General features: G+C 42.1%; 1 protein-coding gene and 1 pseudogene across 9 annotated transcripts in view; both read right to left on the bottom strand.

The window, feature by feature from the left end:
- Positions 1 to 18,492, bottom strand: part of osbpl8 (oxysterol binding protein-like 8) — a 127,840-nt gene that overhangs the window by 2,889 nt on the left and 106,459 nt on the right. For 5 of the 8 annotated variants that reach the window (XM_085769666.1, XM_085769670.1, XM_085769667.1 and 2 more), the window contains 17 exons: positions 17,389 to 17,469; positions 16,850 to 16,951; positions 15,869 to 16,072; positions 14,298 to 14,382; positions 12,863 to 13,028; positions 12,542 to 12,767; positions 11,835 to 12,019; positions 10,892 to 10,973; positions 10,693 to 10,791; positions 10,421 to 10,517; positions 10,180 to 10,278; positions 9,028 to 9,125; positions 6,777 to 6,866; positions 5,320 to 5,456; positions 5,044 to 5,229; positions 3,682 to 3,835; positions 1,336 to 1,438 (listed from right to left, as the gene is read on the bottom strand). In XM_085769666.1, coding sequence (XP_085625792.1) covers positions 1,336 to 1,438; positions 3,682 to 3,835; positions 5,044 to 5,229; positions 5,320 to 5,456; positions 6,777 to 6,866; positions 9,028 to 9,125; positions 10,180 to 10,278; positions 10,421 to 10,517; positions 10,693 to 10,791; positions 10,892 to 10,973; positions 11,835 to 12,019; positions 12,542 to 12,767; positions 12,863 to 13,028; positions 14,298 to 14,382; positions 15,869 to 16,072; positions 16,850 to 16,951; positions 17,389 to 17,469 — 2,194 coding nt within the window. The remainder of the gene's footprint in view (positions 1 to 1,335; positions 1,439 to 3,681; positions 3,836 to 5,043; positions 5,230 to 5,319; positions 5,457 to 6,776; positions 6,867 to 9,027; positions 9,126 to 10,179; positions 10,279 to 10,420; positions 10,518 to 10,692; positions 10,792 to 10,891; positions 10,974 to 11,834; positions 12,020 to 12,541; positions 12,768 to 12,862; positions 13,029 to 14,297; positions 14,383 to 15,868; positions 16,073 to 16,849; positions 16,952 to 17,388; positions 17,470 to 18,492) is intronic. The other 3 variants (XM_085769668.1, XM_085769674.1, XM_085769673.1) reach the window with 1 other exon arrangement.
- LOC146962883 (gamma-crystallin M2 pseudogene) overlaps positions 1 to 18,492 on the bottom strand; it is a 310,111-nt pseudogene that overhangs the window by 208,453 nt on the left and 83,166 nt on the right. The window lies entirely within an intron of this gene.

Genomic DNA, 18,492 nt, shown 5'->3' with positions numbered 1-18,492 from the left:
ACATGCAGAGCTCTGTAAATGAAATATAAGACTTTAATACTCTCTAAAGCCTTTTTGGGGGAGAAGTGAATTCAGTGGCTCAGATACCAGCATAAAGCTGACATGTTAAAGCAAATCTTACTTTTCTCAAGGAAAAAAAACGTCTTCAGCTGAAAGTTTCTTTGTAAAGTTTAGATTCTAAAATTGGGTATGGACTAAATTAAATATGACGTAGCAGCAAGTTCGTACTGTATCACCCCTACAGGAAACACAAGAGGAACTAACACCATGGGTCTGGTATCTTCTTTTTTTTATATACATACAGTATATACAGTTTATGTAACTGTTTTTTATTCATATCGTATACTACACACACACATACACAAACATACACTCACACACTGAAATTAATAATAAAATGCTGACAGTAATAATAATAATAATAATAATAATAATAATAATAATAATAATCATAATAATGAGACTAATAATAATAATAGTGATAAATGAAAACAAACAGATAAATAATAATAATAATGTGCGTCTGGTATCAGAGCAAAAAAAAGGAAAAAACAAAACAAAACAAAAAACTCTTTAATTCTAGTTTGCAAATTCCTTTGTTTAACTTTTTCTTGTTGAAGTGAGGTATGAAGAAAATCTCAGCAGGTGACCGCAAACATGAAGGTAAATATTTCAGATTAAAAGCCTTAAAAAGGGATAGTTCAGCTTTTTTGAGGAACAAATGGCCATTAAGAATAACATCTGCAGTAGAAAGGTCTCTGCTCCCCCCCCACTAAGAAACACCGGACACAGGCAGTACACTGTTGTCAATGAGGGACGATTAATCAGTGTATTTTTTTTCAGAGACCTTTCTACTGAGTGAGTTGGGTAGTTCCAGATAAACACACTTATACTTAATGGCCAATTGTACCTAATACAACCCCACTTCAAAAAAAGCTGAACTATCCCTTTAACAGCCCTTCTATGAAGTCTAAGATAGATACAGATTTTTGTTTTTATTTCATATGTGATGTAGTATGTACTGTACTGACAGTGGACTTTTTGTGATGTGTCCCAGAAAATGCTGACTCATGACCAGCAGAGGTCTCCACTGATCCCAGATCATTGTTCATCCTTTCACAAATACTTTCATATTCAACCTCCATCAAGCTGTCCACTTTTTTTATAGCTTTTATAACTCACTTATTTGGTGTTTGGAGGATTTACACAACTAGATGGAGTCTGGACAGGACCATGATGATGTCAACATGTAGCCAGGAGCTGCTCTACACTGAACAGCAGGGATCATTCAGGCTGATGTTAATATGAGCAGTGATTTTACTGTTAATGACTCACGCTCGCTGCCAGACGAGTCCTGACGGTCGGGTTCAGGTGACGAGCAGCCGCTCTCTGGGCTTTTGGGCTTGTCACTCTTGTGTTTCCTCTTTGGCACCGTTACCTGTTCACACACCCATACACACACACACAAACACACACAAACACGCAAAGATAGACAGGTTATAACACAGGCCACACACACAGAGCAGCTACATGCAGATAAAATTACAGACAAAAAAAAAAGAAAGAAAGAAAACAGAAAAGTGAATAGTTTAAAAACAATCAACACCACAAACTGATGCTATGATGCAAGACTCCCTCCCACACACACATGCTAGTCGGCGCAGTAATGACAGCTGTGCAGTGCATGCATATCAATAGGTTACATCCAACTTAAACACTAGATGACACAGCCAACATCCAAAATAACCCCGACCTGCCGAGAGCCGGGACATTAAAATGATTCAAGAGGATTAAACTCTGACTGGATTACAGCTTTTTTAATGTGATGCACTAAGACAGAGTTTGTTGATTCAATGTTGGCAGCATAAAAACATTTTGGATGACAGACATCATAAGGTCAAAACATTTCAACAGATGGAGGCCTGTTCCAAATGAGGGAATAATGCTTTTTAGAATTTGATTTATTCCAATATCAGATTTCAGGAAGCATTAAGCATGAAGGTGTGTTTGACTTGCTCTGGATGTTACTGTGTGTGTGTGTGTGTGTGTGTGTGTGTGTGTGTGTGTGTGTGTGTGTGTGTGTGTGTGTGTGTGTGTGTGTGTAGCAGCCAATCACAGGCCGGTCTGACGTACAGACAGGCCGTTTTACTTGATCTGACACATCTGACCTACAGACAGTGTCTGTGCTGTTACCGATGGTGGCAGACAACTAACCACAGAATGAAACTTCACTGGCTCTGGCTCTAAGCAGGGGGTTACTTTAAAGGGATAGTTCAACATTTTGGCAAATTGGCCCATTGTCATAATCCCTATAGTTTTAGCAGTAGGTTCATTACCTTTAATTGTCAGTGCAAGCTATTTTTAGATCGGCGGAGCAGAGCCGTGAGCTGCTCAGAGCTACGCTACGGAGGCTAATGGGATTTCTTGGTTTCCCTCATCGAAATACACAATCCAAAAACTCCAAAGCACTCTTGTGGACAAATTGTGACTTGCACATTCATGACGCTATGAGATAATAACGGAACGTTACGAGACAGAGTTGTTTTCGCATTGTGTATTTGATGAGTTTGATTAGAGAACCCAAGAAATCCCATTAGCCTTAGCGTAGCTCTGAGCAGCTCACGGCTCTGCTCCGCCGTTCTAAAAACAGCTTGCACCAACAATTAAAGGTAACGAACCTATTCCTAAAACTATAGGGATTATGGCATTGGGCCAATTTGCCAAAATGTTGAACTATCCCTTTAAACACACACACATACACACACGCACAGATGCCAGACAAGCAGCCAGTGGTTTTACTGGCTGCACCAGAGCAGCCTGCAGCCTCTGAACAGAACCAGAAACTGTGATTCGAGTCACAGTTAGGAGCCGATTAGTGAACACAACATAGAAACAGATCGATGAAGACGAGGACAGGTGGGAGGTGAGGAGGGCATGGTGGCTGCAGCCAGCCACTGGTGACGGGCCGAGCTGGGGAGGAACTTTTCTCTTTCCTTTCTCATCTCTTTTCCTCTTCCTTTTTTCTTTTTTACTGTAGTTGGGTTTCCTGAGGGAAATAATTAGATTCTGAGCTGCTGAAAGCTCGACAGTGGTCTCCAGCTAGTTGGAACTCTGTCTGTGTTGTTTGATGCTGGACTGGAAGAGGACAGAGAGTTTATTAGAACTGTTTTATCGCCTGCGTAGAAAGATGCTGAAACAGTCTGTCACTATGAGTGACAACATTTATATCGCACATAGTGTTAGATTTAGAGCAGACTGAGTTCAGCATCCAGTGGCTCTAAGGAGAGGCTCTAACCCTCACCGTGCTCTTAATCACACAGGACAGTGTGGTACGTGCGTTCCTTTGTGTTGCATTGTTATTTTCCTCCCATTAAAGGCAGGAGAAGGAAGGAAAAACCTGGCTGTTGACTTACAGTATGATGCAGTGTGACATGCCCTTCCCTCCCGTACAGAGAGAGCAGCAGGTGTCAGGGCGAGAAATGAAAAAAAACCAACCAAAAAAAAACCAGAGGTAGAGACACAAGAGGAGCAGAGGCGATGACGGCGGCGTCAGCACAGCCATGACGACACAAAGAGAAGAAGCGACAATGAAGACGGTGCAACGGGTGCTGCGGTGAAGGAGGCTGAGGCGGCGGTGGCGAGATGCTTTGTGTTGGTTGTGTTTCGATCGGGTCGACCTACCTGGCACTTGCAATTGTCCCTCCGCGGCCCCTGGTTACTCAGACTAATAAGACTGCCAGAACGTACCATAGGGGTGCGGTGTCGGACCTTGGTCTGGATGCAGCCGTCTTTCTCAAACTGGATCAGGTCGTTGAGCGGGTCCCAGGGCCTCGTGCTGGGGGGGGGGAGAGACACGAAGACAGAGATGAGGAGTCACAGAGAGAGAGGGAGAGGGAGAGAGAAAAAGAGAGAGAAAGAGGAAAAGATGGCAAAAACATCAACCGCCCACCTGCATCTCTTACCAGTGAAAACATTTTCTTTACAGTGCAGGGTCGAGGGCGTTCCTGTCATTTATACTCTATAGAAACACAGTCTATTCATCTACACCCCCTCCTTCTGGATGCTGCTGTGTATATTTTGTTTTCTTTTGTTTGTTTGTACATATTTTTTACACTTATTATTTCTATTGTTTGTCATTTGTCATGTATTTGATCATTTCTGTGTTCTCTTTCTCTTTGTATCTGTTATGTAAAGCACTTGGTTCATCACTCCGGATGTTGTAAGGTGCTATATAAATAAACGCTATCATTATTATTATTATTATATTATTTATTCAATAAAGTATATTCTATTCTATTCTACTCATGAAGCAGGTTTGAGAACAACTGTGTAGTTACAAGCAGTGACCACTAGATGGCAGCCTGTTCAATAAAGTCCTGTTCTATTGATCAAGCAACTGGAAGATGTGAGAACAGTAAAGGTCCTAGAATAGAAGAAGATTTTTATGATATGTTCAGTGGATCGGACGTGGGTGGTCATATAGTACATTTCATTATGATCCAAATGTTAAATCTTAAATGTGTCTTAATTCAAACCCAGCTTTATATTTCTAGCATTTTCATTAAATATTTACTTGCTACCTAATATTAAGATGAGAAAACTAACCAATAAATATTTTTGGCTAATATTATCTTTAATTGTATCAGCACTTTGTGTCCCAGTGAGCCACTGACAAGCCTCTTGTTAAAATGACTCACTCAGTACATCCTGGGTTTCTCTCTGTTAGTGGCTATTTTAAAGAAAAGGTAGAATACAAGCAGGATTACAGGGAAATATATTGCTCTCTAGTATATTAACTATCAGATATTGATTGTACCAGACTGATCAATTGAGTATTAGTCTGCCTGTTAGTACTCGTCCATACTGTAGAATTACTATAGTGAGGCCCTCCACATGTATTTATTAGTATTACACTGTAGAACTGGGGTATGGATTTATCCTGGAACAGAGTTTGATTTTCAGTGAGTCACAGCAGGAAGGTGGTGAGAGCTGCAGCAGCTTCACTGCAGTAGATGAGATGTGACAGGCAGCAGAGTCACTCACTCAGCGTATCTGTAGTGCCACTCTCCAGTGACCGAGTCCTGCTCAAACAGGGCGGGGATCCACTCTTCACACTTGGCTTTCCGCTCGCGGGCCGACTTCCTCTGAACCTCCTCCAGGATGAACTTCTCGTTGGTGGCCTCGGTCTGGTCCTTGTTGTTGATGGCCCGGGTCACGTGCTGCCACAGCCTGACGGACACAGAGGAGGACCGGGTCAGTTCAGACAACACCAGATGAAGGTGCAGACAGTGAGGATGTGCAGTACGGTATGTACAGTACCTCTCTGCCTCGTACTCCCCCTGCTCCTCCGGGGGGACGGTGCAGCGGGTCAGTCGACTCTGTCTCAGGTCCTGTGTGGGGTTCCAGAAAGTGTCGACTGTCCCTGTCTTCTTGTCGTTGATGAAGATCTCGCTGTCCTGTGAGTGGAGTCACAACCTCTCATTAAGGACACACTCTAACAAAAGTCTCCCACTGTTTCCTTTACCTCTGATAAAACTGTGTTTACATTGACAAGATGCATGTAGCTGGAGTATTAGACTACATTAACTACCTTCAAGTTTACCTATGAAAAGCAAGGAACTATCTGCTACCAAGAAATATTCAGAGAATGTTTCATGAAAGAGAGCAAGGTTATGATTTAAGAGAGAAATCAAATCTAAAGGTTGGTAGAGCTCGCACAACAAAGAAAAGTTTCTGTATCACCATTTGTGGAGTAAAACTGTGGAATAATATGAGTACTGAAATCAAAAACATTTCGAGTGTAATCATGTTTAAAAAGAGACATAAAGAAATGATTCTCCAGAGGTACATTGAATAATTCACACAAGGTGTTTGCTTACTTACTATTTGGATTAAAATGTGTAATGTGTAAAATGTTTAATTAGAACATATAGTTAAAATGATAGGGGTAGGATTAGATAAGTTTATACTTCTTCCTACTCCTTTTCGCTCATGTAAACTGCGTTGCTTATGAGATGTTACTTTTTTTGTGTATACATTTTTGCTGTTCACTTATTTCCTTATTATATTATTATTTTATCTTTTTTTTTTTTGTTTTTACATTGTCGTTTACATGATCGAAATAAAGATATCCATCAATCAATAAAGATATCAATCAATCAACACTGTTTTCATGACTAAGAGCTTTTATATTTGATGTAAGCTTGTCATCCTCATAGAACTGTATGACTTACAATTTTCTTTTGTTTTGTTTAGTTTTTCAAAATAAAGTTTTCATTCCAACACAAATCTCACAAGAAAAAAGTATAAAGAAAGCAACACAACAACTTAAAGGTACAGTATGTAAGAATGTGGCCAAAAACGGTTACTGCAGTCAAATTCAAAACACAGTGAACTGGTTTTTTCTCCCAGTCGTAGCAGCAGCTCAGTGGAAGCAGACTGAGGCTGAAACACCACTGACACCGCTGTGACTGGGAGAGAGCGCTAGGTGGCGCTACATGTAAACACGTAAATTCAAAACATAAACATGATTTGCAGCCTGCAAAAAAAGATTTTTAATGCGAATACTCTGGCTGTGCTATTGTTGTTGGTGAGTTCATCATGTTATATGAACATTATTCCTGAGTCTCTGTGACATATGTGAGGATTTTACAGCCAGTTGCTTTAGATTTCTTACATACTGTACCTTTAATGAACCCATGAAAAACAACTCCTGCCCACAGGAGAGTTTTGTTCCCTCAATGACAAACAGTCAGTCAGTGGATAGTGTGTCTCACCCAGTGTCCTTCCAGTGTAGCCAACACCTCCTTCCCCAGCTTGATCTTTCCAGAGATCTGGTTGACGCTGTCGCTGCTGCCCAGGAACGGCTGCAGGAGAGAGAAGAGAGAGAGGAGGCGGCAGGGAGGAGGAGGAGGAGGGGAGGGAGGGAGGAAAAGCCAGGTACAGAGGAACAGAGGTGAAGAGGAGGAGAGGGAGGAAGGAAGGAAAGAGGAAGGAAAGTGAGGGAGGGTTTTTAAGGGGAGGGGAAGGAGAGATATCCGCACACATACAGTTTACATGCTGCTGTTACCGTGGAAATCCACCTGTGCTTCACTGCCTCTGCATTGTGTCTGTGTCTGTGTCAAAATGTAGTTGTGCTCCAATTCTGCTGTTTTTCCAACTATTCAAAATCATTTAACAAACAAAAGAATAAATGTTTTCTTACAGCTCCTCCACCAACCTTCAAATAAACACGATTCAGACATGTTGTTTCCATCCCAGCCACTCTACACTCAGCACTCTGCTCTGCAGCAGGAAGATGCAGGACTGACATGTCGAGCATCTTTTATCATCATCAAAGACACTGTTTATCAAAACACGGAGCCAAACTCATCCTCATTAGGAGTAGTAGGTTAAAGGGATAGTTCAACATTTTAGCAAACTGGCCCATTGCCATAATCCCTATAGTTTTAGGAGTAGGTTCTTTGCCTTTAATTGTCGGTGCAAGCTATTTTTAGAACAACGGAGCAGAGCCGTGAGCTGCTCAGAGCTACGCTACGGAGGCTCATTATGGGATTTCTTGGTTTCCCTCATCAAACTCATCAAATACACAATCCAACAACTCCAAAACGCTCTGGTGGACAAGTTGTGACCTGAATATTCACCACGCTATGAGATAATAACGGACCAGACAGAGTAGTTTTTGAGGCTGCCCCCTCGTAACGTTGTGTTATTATCTCATAGCGTGGTGAATGTGCGGGTCACAACTCGTCCACCAGAGCGTTGTGGAGTTGTTGGATTTTGTATTTGATGAGTTTGATGAGGGAAACCAAGAAATTCCATTATCCTCCGTAGCGTAGCTCTGAGCAGCTCACGGCTCTGCTCCGTTGTTCTAAAAACAGCTTGCACAGGCAATTAAAGGTAATGAACCTACTCCTAAAACTACGGCAAGGGGCCAATTTGCCAAAACGTTGAACTATCCCTTTAAATGGACATGTGTGTTTCTGGTTGTGCTCTCTGTACCTGCCGCTGGTTTATGACAAGATAACACAGCAGGTAAATAAAAGTATGGGGGGTGTATTTCAGGGAGGGCGAGGAGGTGGAGTAGTGGGGTTGGTGATGGCGTAGAGGAGCGAGACATTCAGACGTCATGTGAGAACCTGTGAGCCCCCCCCCCCCACTACCAGGTTTACCACTGTACACCTCTAAACGTCTACACCCCCCCCCACTACCAGGTTTACCACTGTACACCTCTAAACGTCTACACCCCCCCCCACTACCAGGTTTACCACTGTACACCTCTAAACGTCTACACCCCCCCCTCACTACCAGGTTTATCACTGTACACCTCTAAACGTCTACAGGCCTACTTAGTCCAGTAATTTTAGGCCAAAAAAGGGGTCAACGTTAAACAAATTGCAACAGAAGCAAACTCAACTGATTTTGTATCCTCAACATGTCCTGAGTGAGGGAAAAAAAGCCCAGAAGAATCCCATTAGGGGAAAGTTTCGAAAAACACCCAAACATCCCATTTATACGCATATAAAACATTTTTTTCACGTGAATAGGGTAAAAATTTTAACCTTTAGATATCTCCATGAAAATTACTGAGTTGATTACTTACATTAAGACAAACAAAAAATGTATTACAAGTTTTTTGAAATTCTTTGTTAACATGAGCAAATTTGCATAAATCTGCATAAATTTGCATAAATTCCACCATTTTGACGGCACATGTATATGTGAAGTTGGTGTGGTGGTACCGGCATGAAAATTGGAATGAGTTGACTCCATCGGTCAACCGACAAGTTGACCACTTTAAATTTCAAGATGACTGTAAAATCCCCTGATTCGCACAAACTGAAATGGGATTCTTCGGGGCTTTTTTTCCCTCACTCAGGACATGCTGAGGATACAAAATCAGTTAAGTTTGCTTCTGTTGCAATTTGTTTAACCTTTTCTCATAAAATGACTGGACTAACTGTACTGTACTGTACCACGGCTGCAGGACTCTGTCTCATATCAGTGCAGAGGAAAACACAGCCGTACCTTCAGTTTGAACTCCAGCTGAGCGCTGTAGCCCGTCTTCTCGCACGCTATGGTGATCTGGCCACCCAGCTCCAGGGTCATGGTGCCGTACAGGATCCCTATCAGATGAACAAGCAGCAGAAATGTCAGTCAGCTCAGATAACTGAAGGACCCAGACACTAACTGAAACTTTAATGCCAGGGCTGTTTCTTATTCTGTCTTTTTCCACAAAAGCAGACAGTGGCCTGCACTGACCCTTCAGGGTCTGTCACAAACACAGAATGAACCAGGTATGGATATCAGTACTGTATTTCAGTGGAGACCTATAGTACTCGCAACCCCATGGTTCTCATGTTTTGTTAGTATGAATGTGCGCATATGTATGTGTGCAATTATGAATATGTGTACGATTATGTGGTCATATGGGTGCTATGTGAACATGTGCACGTATGTGTTCAGGTGCATGGGTATGTATGTTTGCATATCTACCTTTTGTTTATGTTATTTGTGAACATGGTCCTACTTACATTTGTATACTTTTTTGTCTGTTTTCTGTATGCTTGTTGTATTTTAATATGTTGTTTGTTGAATGCATGATGCACTTTACTATGGGATTTCTGCAATAGATTCTTGCACTTATTAGCACTTCATTACGGGCACACCTGCAATACAATTGAGCACTTTACTGTATAATCCATGTTCACAGTAGGATTTTAACATTGAGCTAGTTAATCATGTTTCATCCCAAACTTATAGTCTATATTGTTGTGCATTTCATTTGGTTGTTATTGTGGTTGTTTTGTAATTTATTGTCTTTCCTCTCTTCCATATGGCTACAATCTCTTTTCATTTTTTTTAAATGTTTATTAATATGCATTGTCCCATTTCTTAAACAAATAAACTTGAAACTTTTTTTCCTTTCCTTTTAGTTGTTGTTTCTTTTGTATCAATAAGGGCACTACATGGTTAGCATCTGAATTATTTTGTCACATCATATTGTAACCATTCATTGCATTGATGCTGCCCAAGTTTTGTACAAAAAAACTTGAAAAATAAAGTATAGAAAAAAAAAACTGTTTTATTCCACTCTATTTTGTGCTATAACACAAATGTTGCGTGATTGGAAAAAGACTGTGGATCAGTTTAGTGTGGGTGTACAGTGTGCTCTCTGACCTTTACAGTGGGCGTAGGGCATGTTCATCACATAGTCCTCCCCTCGATTGAGAAAATTGAGCCGAGCCTCCCCGTCCAATATGGCCGACAGCGAGTTTCCTGAAATATAAAAACACAGAGCTAGAGCAGCAGCGACCAACGTTCATGTTTCTTTTACTAAACCTTCCTGAGGGTGAAATATTAATTGGATTTTAGTCGTGTGTGTGTGTGTGTGTGTGTGTGTGTGTGTGTGTGTTTGTACCGTAAAACTTGGACTTGGCCAGGATGCTGCCACTGAGGCAGAATCCATCCTTCCTGTTGCTCACGTAGAAGGCTGAGACCGGGGGATGATGGGATACCTGAGAACACAGAGTGAGCCAGTCAGCTTGAATTGTAATGAGGAAGACGTCTGAACCTCATCTTAAGGACTGACAGCAGACAAAGTAGCAACCAGCAGCCACCGATTCACCACATTATAAACAGCTGTGGCCCAATCAGATGGCTCGGTCTTTGTGGGTGTGGAGCTGCTGTTACCTGCTCTGCGATGTAGAAGGTCTTGCTGTTGGTCTTCTGGTGGAGCCACATGCAGCGAAACGTCTCCCCTATAATGGGATTGTAAGGCTTCTTCAACCCCTGAGGATTAAAAAGCAACAATGATACGCTGCTGGACCGACATACTGAAGACTCAACAGTCTGTGTGACAGGAAGTACGGTGTGTCTTATTTCTGCCCACCTTTGGCTTTTTGTAAAATCCAGAGATGTACCACTTCACCACCTTCTTCATGCGGTTATAGGCGTTCTCTTCGATCGCAGCTCTGACAAGAAAATAAACAGTCAAAGCTTAAACTGATGCTGCACCAGAACAAATACTGGTCCTATGTAAACCCATAGTTACAACTTCACTCCATCTATTACAGAATCCTCTTTATTATCTTCCCAGACACTCTAGTGTCCACAGAGTCTCTACATACTGTAGGTATAAATACATCATACAGTACATGTCTTGGTTTCTTCTGACAGTAAGACCAGAGACGTTTGGTAAGACACAGTGAATGAAAGTGACCATATGTTACATTGAGAAGAAAAAGAAGAAAAAAAAAACTAAAGTAAACCTCACCATCAATTACCTGAAAAATTGAAAAAAAATAATTTAATGTGTTCTATTTTTTTCTGTGTAGTTTTATCTCCTTTCTCAGGCCTCTCTGGAGCTCTAGTAACAAGTTCTGGTAACAACAGGTCAGTGAACCAATCAGAAAAGAGGAGGCTCTTTTCTGATTGGCTGACTGCTGTCTTAGTGATCTATAAAAATCAAATTTTAGTTTTTAGTTTATTTCAGGTAAACCAAATCCTGTGAAGTTGAAAGGTGGGTCCAGGTGGGTGGGGCTTGGAACAGGGCTGTGGATGGTGACTGCTTTGTTGTGACATCACAAAGTTACAGAAGTCCTGACCGCTGGTTTTAAGTTTGTGAATATAGACTGTGTGTATTTCTCTGTGGACTGAGGCTTTAATACTTTTACATCATTAATATAGAATCTAGAGCTGATTTGGCCACCTCGCTCGATACTATATGAGACCTTTAAAACTACCTTTTTTTCTTGCTTGTATAAGCATGTAATGCACCTTTTTAGGAGCTTTGTAGAACATTATATTCTCACAAAACCTGAGGCTGGACTTACTCTGACAGGAAGTCTGCATGGTAGTAGTAGTCGGAGAGTTTGTCCAGGAAGGATCTTGGCTCCAGGATGAAGGTGGGCAACACCACCTTGGACAGGTCCATGCCAGGTCGGACCTGCTTCAGCAAAGTCCAGATCAGAGATTTATTCTCTTCTGATACGGTCTCTGTCTGGGCAGCCTCACCCGCCTAGAGAAAGGAGAACACACAATGGTAGAGAGGTCATGGAAAACACTGCAGACGCATTACAATTCACTCACTCCTATTGGAACTCAGTTGCTGGCATATTCTATGCTGACTGCAGCAGGCTTGAACCTGTTATGTCCTCTCTCCAGACCCCCACCACCCCCCCACCCCTCCACTCACTGCCTTGGCCTCAGTAAGCGTTAAAATAATGAGCTGTCAAACTCAGATTTCATCAGTATGGAAATGCATATTAGCACTTTCACACTTGTTGTGGTACCACTGCAGTCCCCGGCAGGAGCCCACGCACACCAGCCCACATGGTGATCAAAGCCCGACTGTGATACACTTTTCTTAATCGCCACAGCAGTGGAACGTGCTCATTTATTCTCATTAACAAGAAACTTTGTAAGAAATAAGCATTTTGCTAAAAATCTTATGAGGCCGTGTCCTAATGCTGCAAACATGACTCAGCTACTTAGACTAGATTAAAGCTTCTGTACGAGGACAGTGGACTTCATCTCCCACCTCTCCCAGTTCCTCGTGGGACTGTTCCAGGTACGGGGTTTCCCGCAGATGTTCGTTAGGGTCCAGGTCGATGTACGAGTCGTCCTGACGCTCCGACGTGTCGCTGTCGCTCTCCTCGCTCTTCTCCAGGCCTTCTGGGTCCGACTCCTCGTGGTCCTGCTCCCCCTCCCGGTCTGACTTATCTGAGTACAGGTCGGGGTCTTTCAGATGGTCGCTGTCGTTGAACCTGGAGGGAGATACGTGAAGGAGAGGGATGAGGAACGTTTCCCGGCGGAGACGACCGAGCTGTGATGTGAGTGCGGGTGTGGTTTTACAACTGACTGGAAGCCGTGCATGTTGTGGGCTCGGAGGAGGCTGTAGAAGTTGATGGAGTGTTCTCCGCCGGTGGCCACGGTGCTCATGTCCTCCTTCCCCTCGCGGATCATGGTCCTCTTCAGCAGACTGGAGCACTTCAGGGCCAGCTCCAAGGCGTCCATCCAGCAGCGACCTGAGACAGAGAGAGATGGAGATTCACCATTAACCTGCAGAGTGGTTGACTGATCCAGCACCACGGAGAGAGACAGGACGGATGTGGGAGAGACAGGACGGATGTGGGAGAGACGGGGCGACGGGGCGACGGGCGCTGGATGTTTCAGCACCACGGACAGAGACACAGAGCTGGGCTGGGGCTGGAACTTCTCACTTACCTCCATTAATGTGAGAGAGATTCACGGAAACAATCTTACAAAGCTTCGGTTGCCAAAACTCAAACATCCACTGGAAACAGAACTCAGGTCTCATTCATTTCTTTTCTTTTACATTATCTCTTCATTTTGCCTCAGCTTCTCTCTTTTCACCCTCACATGATGAGAGACTGAACAATAATCCAAGTTTTTATATGAACAACCAGCTTGAGAGTCACTGGACTCAATAGAAATGGTCTTGAATTAGTTTTCTTACACATTAAATTGAATATTTATTATTTTGTGAAACTTACTGAGGATTTTATTTACAATATAGAGCTCTGGAAAAAATAAAGAGACCACTCCGAAATGTTCTTAATAAATCAGCTTCTCTACATGTATGGCAGCCATCGATTCCAGTGTCTATTGAACTCCAACACAAGCACACTTCACTCTACTGAGCTGATCACCTGAATCAAATCATATTTAATAATGAGGAAGAAAGATTATAAATAAATAAAATTTGGGATTATTCCACCAATGTTGATTACTAAACTCTTCCTAAGTTTAAAAAGTAGTGTTGTGTTGTTTTAAAATGAATATGAACTTGTTTTCTTTGCATTATACAAGGTCTGAAAACAGAATGTTTTTGTTATTTTGACCTGTTGCCATTTTCTGCAAATGAATGCTCTAAATGACAATATTTTTATTTCCAATTTGGGAGAGATTTTGTCAGTAGGTTATAGAATGAAACAAAAGTACCTATGAATAGTAAAACCAGAGGAACTGATCATTTTGAAGTGGTCTCTTAATTTTTTAGATACAGTATTTACAGCTCGTACTAATATCAGCCCTCTGACACATATTTAAAAAAAAAACTGCACAGATTTTAAAAAAGAAAAAAAAAAGGATTAGGATTAGTGTCATCTTAACAAAATGCCACATGGCAGCAGTTAATGTAGGGCTGAGCTGATGATAATGTTGCTTTAGAAAATTGTTGCCAATGTGATGCCAACTAATGTCACACATTGAAAGCAAACTGTGAAGACTCAGAGAAGACAGATAGCTGGAGTGTGAATGAGCCAGTTTCTTACCATCAGACTCAGAGGCAGCGCGGAAGATGAGGTGGCTGCTGGGTAACGGCTGCGTGATGGAGCCCACTGCTTCTCCTTTAGGACCCTGTTTGGAACAAGAAGCAGGGTTTCAGTGTTTTAAGGCTCAGATGGGGGGGTGACTTTCTTGATTGTTGGATTTTGATCTGTGTCTCTCCTTTTTTTTTTATAGATGGTTTCCCCCTTAAGTGTTTTTTAATCCTTTGTATGTGCAAACAAAGGAAATCTGCACCCTTGAGTATGTGATTATGTGAACGAGCAAAGAGAGGAGACAGAGAAGTGTTTCCACAGGGAGGAGAGAAGGAACTGTACTCGAACGCACAGACTGCTAATTGTGATTCAAGCTTTTTTCATATCATCCACAAAGGGACAAACACTCGAAATGCGAATTCGGTGATGAAAACCAAATCACAGTTGGAGTGGACGACAGAACAGAGCTGTAAACACAGGAACAAACAGGACAAACGTGCACTGCCAAATATGGAAATGTCTGGATCGGTGCATAATTGTCTTTGTCTTGTCCTAAATTAAACAAATAAGAGCTCTTAACTCCTTTCACGGCCATGTTTGTGGAACTATTTGTTCTAGCTGCGGGGAACAAAGGATTTGTCTCTAATGGAAAATCTTGATGATCTGTTTGTGTTCGTTTGGTTTCATTCATCACTGGAAAGCAAAACAGGCTGCACTCATCTGCATAACAAACCATCAGCGTTATTATGCCTCCCCAGCTTCCCAATGATCCATTTACTGTGATTAATAACAGAAATAGACTGATTCGCTGTTTTAGTCAGATGAGAAGTTTGATGTCACTGTGGCTGTTTGTACAATATATGACTGTACAAAGACATGACAGTGTGCTTTTATAAGGGGTTGTGTGTGTGTGTGTGGACAACAAACTATCCAACATATAACAGATCTAACACTCTGACTTTTGTTTGGATTAAAGAAATTTACACTGAGCTAAACTATTCAGTCCTTCCAGTGTAATGTGTTCAACTTCCCTTTATTCAAACAAATGCTTGAAAACAACAGACCCCAGACTTTGACTTCAGGCAGTATTTCTTCATTCTTTCATAAGTCTATGACTATGTCCAAGAAAGTGCAGAGGGGCGTCTTTCAACTCAGAGTCCCTTATTGTTCTTACATGGTTCTTACATATCTACACTAAAGAACCAGCCAAAGGGGAAGAAAACCAGTTTTGAACCAGTATGAATTATTCTCTCATTTCCTTTCAAATGCAGGATTTTCTCCTTTTGAGTAATAGGATATATCATAACTCACTGGGCATAATTTAAAAACAGTAGTTAAACTGCTTTTCAATGTTACTCATAATAGTGTAAAAGATTTAACCCTTTACAAGCCTGTCATTTATTCATATTAGTATGTTTTACTCTGTTCAGAGGATAAAATGTCTCTTCTGCAGTTTCCATCTTTCACCATAAGTCAGACTGCTTGGTTTTTTCTTTTCATGTTTGTTAAAGTTTGTCATGAACTAAAAATGTGTTTTAGACCATCAGTGAATCCTGTGTTTTGGAGGTTCAGTATGTCCTGACCTTGACAGCCCAGATGGACTGCTCCAGCGGGTGGAAGAGCTTGAAGCAGAAGCCGTCCTTCTTGGACGGCCTCTCGATCAGCTCGCAGGCGTTGAGCAGCACCGTTCCCACCCACTGGCCGTTCTTGTGGGTTTTGTAGATGAGCAGGACGCCCGGCTTCAGCACGCACCACAGCTTGGTCCAGCTCTTCAGAGTGCCACGGATCTAGGAGAAGAAAACACCAACACAGGGATGTCAGATGTGATAAGGCCTCACCTGACTGCATTACCCTCTGGTACTAAACATAAACACATTCACACTGTGTTTCTCTAACTCTAAAACGACTGCTTTGTTTCCTAATGACATGAAGTCAAGTCGTTCTGTCATTCCCAACACAGGTCATATGAACTGTGTGCTAGAAAAAGGGTCAGGAAGTTGCCAGGTTGAGCCACATGCCAGGTGCCTAGTTATATATTTATGAGTGGTCATGTAACCATTTCTTTTTCAAAGGAAATCCAGATGTCTTGCTTTGATTAGGCAAGGTCATGTTGAAGCAATTAGCTGCCGTGATTGGAATAATATATTTATTTAATTCTTAAATATATTAAAGGGTCATTTTTCTGCTGTTTTGCTAACCCTCCTCTCAGCCATGTGTATTTGTTTTCAACGAAGCCGGCGAGAAAGCAATCCATGGAGCAGTGGGTGGATAAAGGGACGTTCCGATGTGTATACAGTATTTCTTATCTGTCATAAACAAGAGATTACAGGTTACGGGGCGCGTTTGTGTTGCGGTGCCACAGAGACGAGAGCTGGGACACCGGGTCGGAGGTTGGTTTTCAGCTGAGAGATGCTACCAGCACTATTACTCTGAAGCTGTTTAATTAAGGTAAACATGTAGCATAGTTCCTCTTTAAATATAGGAATCTGTAATTTCCCAAACCTTTAAGTTGACTAGTCTGTTACTCGTCGACCCTGAATACAGCAATAAACACTTGTTCTCACCTTCAGCCAGTCGGCCATGACGATGACAGAGGGATCAGTGATGGTGCTGAGCAGCTCCTTTGTCGCCCTCTTCTTTTCCTCCCTGTAGTTTTTCTTTTGCACCTGCAGTGACAACAGAGATGTGGACAAAGCTCAGACAGCTTCAGTCTGCGTGATGGTGAATAATAATATGCCGCACTTTATTTTCTCACTGAATTACATTTGGCTGCAAATAAAGAGTGGAGTCACACTCCTCAGTGTCTGTGTTAGAATAACACCTGGGAGCTTTCAGCTGCAGCGTGAAGTTTCTGCCTCGTCACGCATCCTGGCAGCTCTGTATTGTTACGATGTGAAGGAGGAACAGTAAACTCAGTCCAACTAGTGCGCAGGATTTTATTCACCATGACTGACGGAGTGAGATGACAGTCCTGACAGGCCTCGGTGATTAGACGACACACGTAACACTTTCCATTATTAGAATATTTTTAAGACTCATTTTGCCTGTGTGGAGAATTAGCCGTCCGGATGTTGGAGACTTAAGCTGATTTAATCTGTCTTACCTTGAGGGACTCCTTCTTGGTGAGCTTTCCTCCAGACGTGGACACATCCTTGTCGGAGCCATTGTACAGCTTCGTTTCAGACTGTCAGAGCACAAGAGAAAAGAAAGGGTTAATAGCAGAAAACTGACAAAAGATTATTTTCCCCTAAACTCTTGATCGTACTTTATTATGTACACTGTTGCCCCCTAAAGATGGAATAATTTTTTTTTTTTTACCTCTTTTCATAAAATGATTGTGACAATGTGATTTATTCTTGACATATAAAGAGTTTATCTTCTCAAAACTTTATTGATCAATCTCTTCCAAACATATCACTTTGAATAGGAGTAAAAAGAGGAATTATTCCAACTTTATGGGCAACTGTGTGTATACAGTGTAGACTTCATATGAGGATTTGTGTTTTTAAATGTCTGCCAGCTACGTAACAACCATCAGTTAAATGATCTACTGCGGTCTAAGCCTCAGAGTGCTTCTTATTAAAAATACATCTGTTAACACAAATGATACGATCAACACAGACTCCAATGAAATGAGGACACGATATTAGATGTTTACCAAATGGAAAACATAATCTCAAAATGATTTTTTTGTTTTCCCTCTGGAGTCCTTTTGTTTTGCAGCAGCTCAAACTCAGTTAGTGGAATGAAGCCTATAAATGGCGGTGCAGGTGCAACTCTGCCAGGTCCCTTTGCAAGCCAGTTGGAGTAATTTAAAGAGCAGAGGCAGACAGGGATGTGTGGCATTCCTAAAACAGGGCTACTTAAGGCCTTAAACCGCCCACAGACGGAGCTGGAGAGAGATCAGCGGTACACGAACAAGTCCCGAAGCTAAAGCCGTCCACGGGGACCGCGCTGATTTCTGTGAAGGCTCATGCACACGCTGCTACGGCTCAACTCTGCTTCTCCGCAGCTGTTCCAAGGCGATAGAGTCCAAAGATAAAGATTCATCAAAGCTCCCAGAGAGAGCCTCTTTGAAGCAGGCCAACCTCCGTAATCAGCATCCTGTCATATGTTTTTATGCTTCAGAATCATAACAAAAAAGCGAGAGGTGATCCCCGTCTGATGCAAACCTCTCTGCTGTGTCTCGCGCGCCCACGTCTGCTCT

The sequence above is a fragment of the Trachurus japonicus genome, chromosome 23, assembly GCF_045865225.1.
Source record: "Trachurus japonicus isolate A0001 chromosome 23, Traja_1.0".
NCBI classification, from domain to species: Eukaryota; Metazoa; Chordata; class Actinopteri; order Carangiformes; family Carangidae; genus Trachurus; species Trachurus japonicus.
Note: the sequence above shows the minus strand (reverse complement) of the source record. Positions and strands in the feature narration are given on the sequence as shown.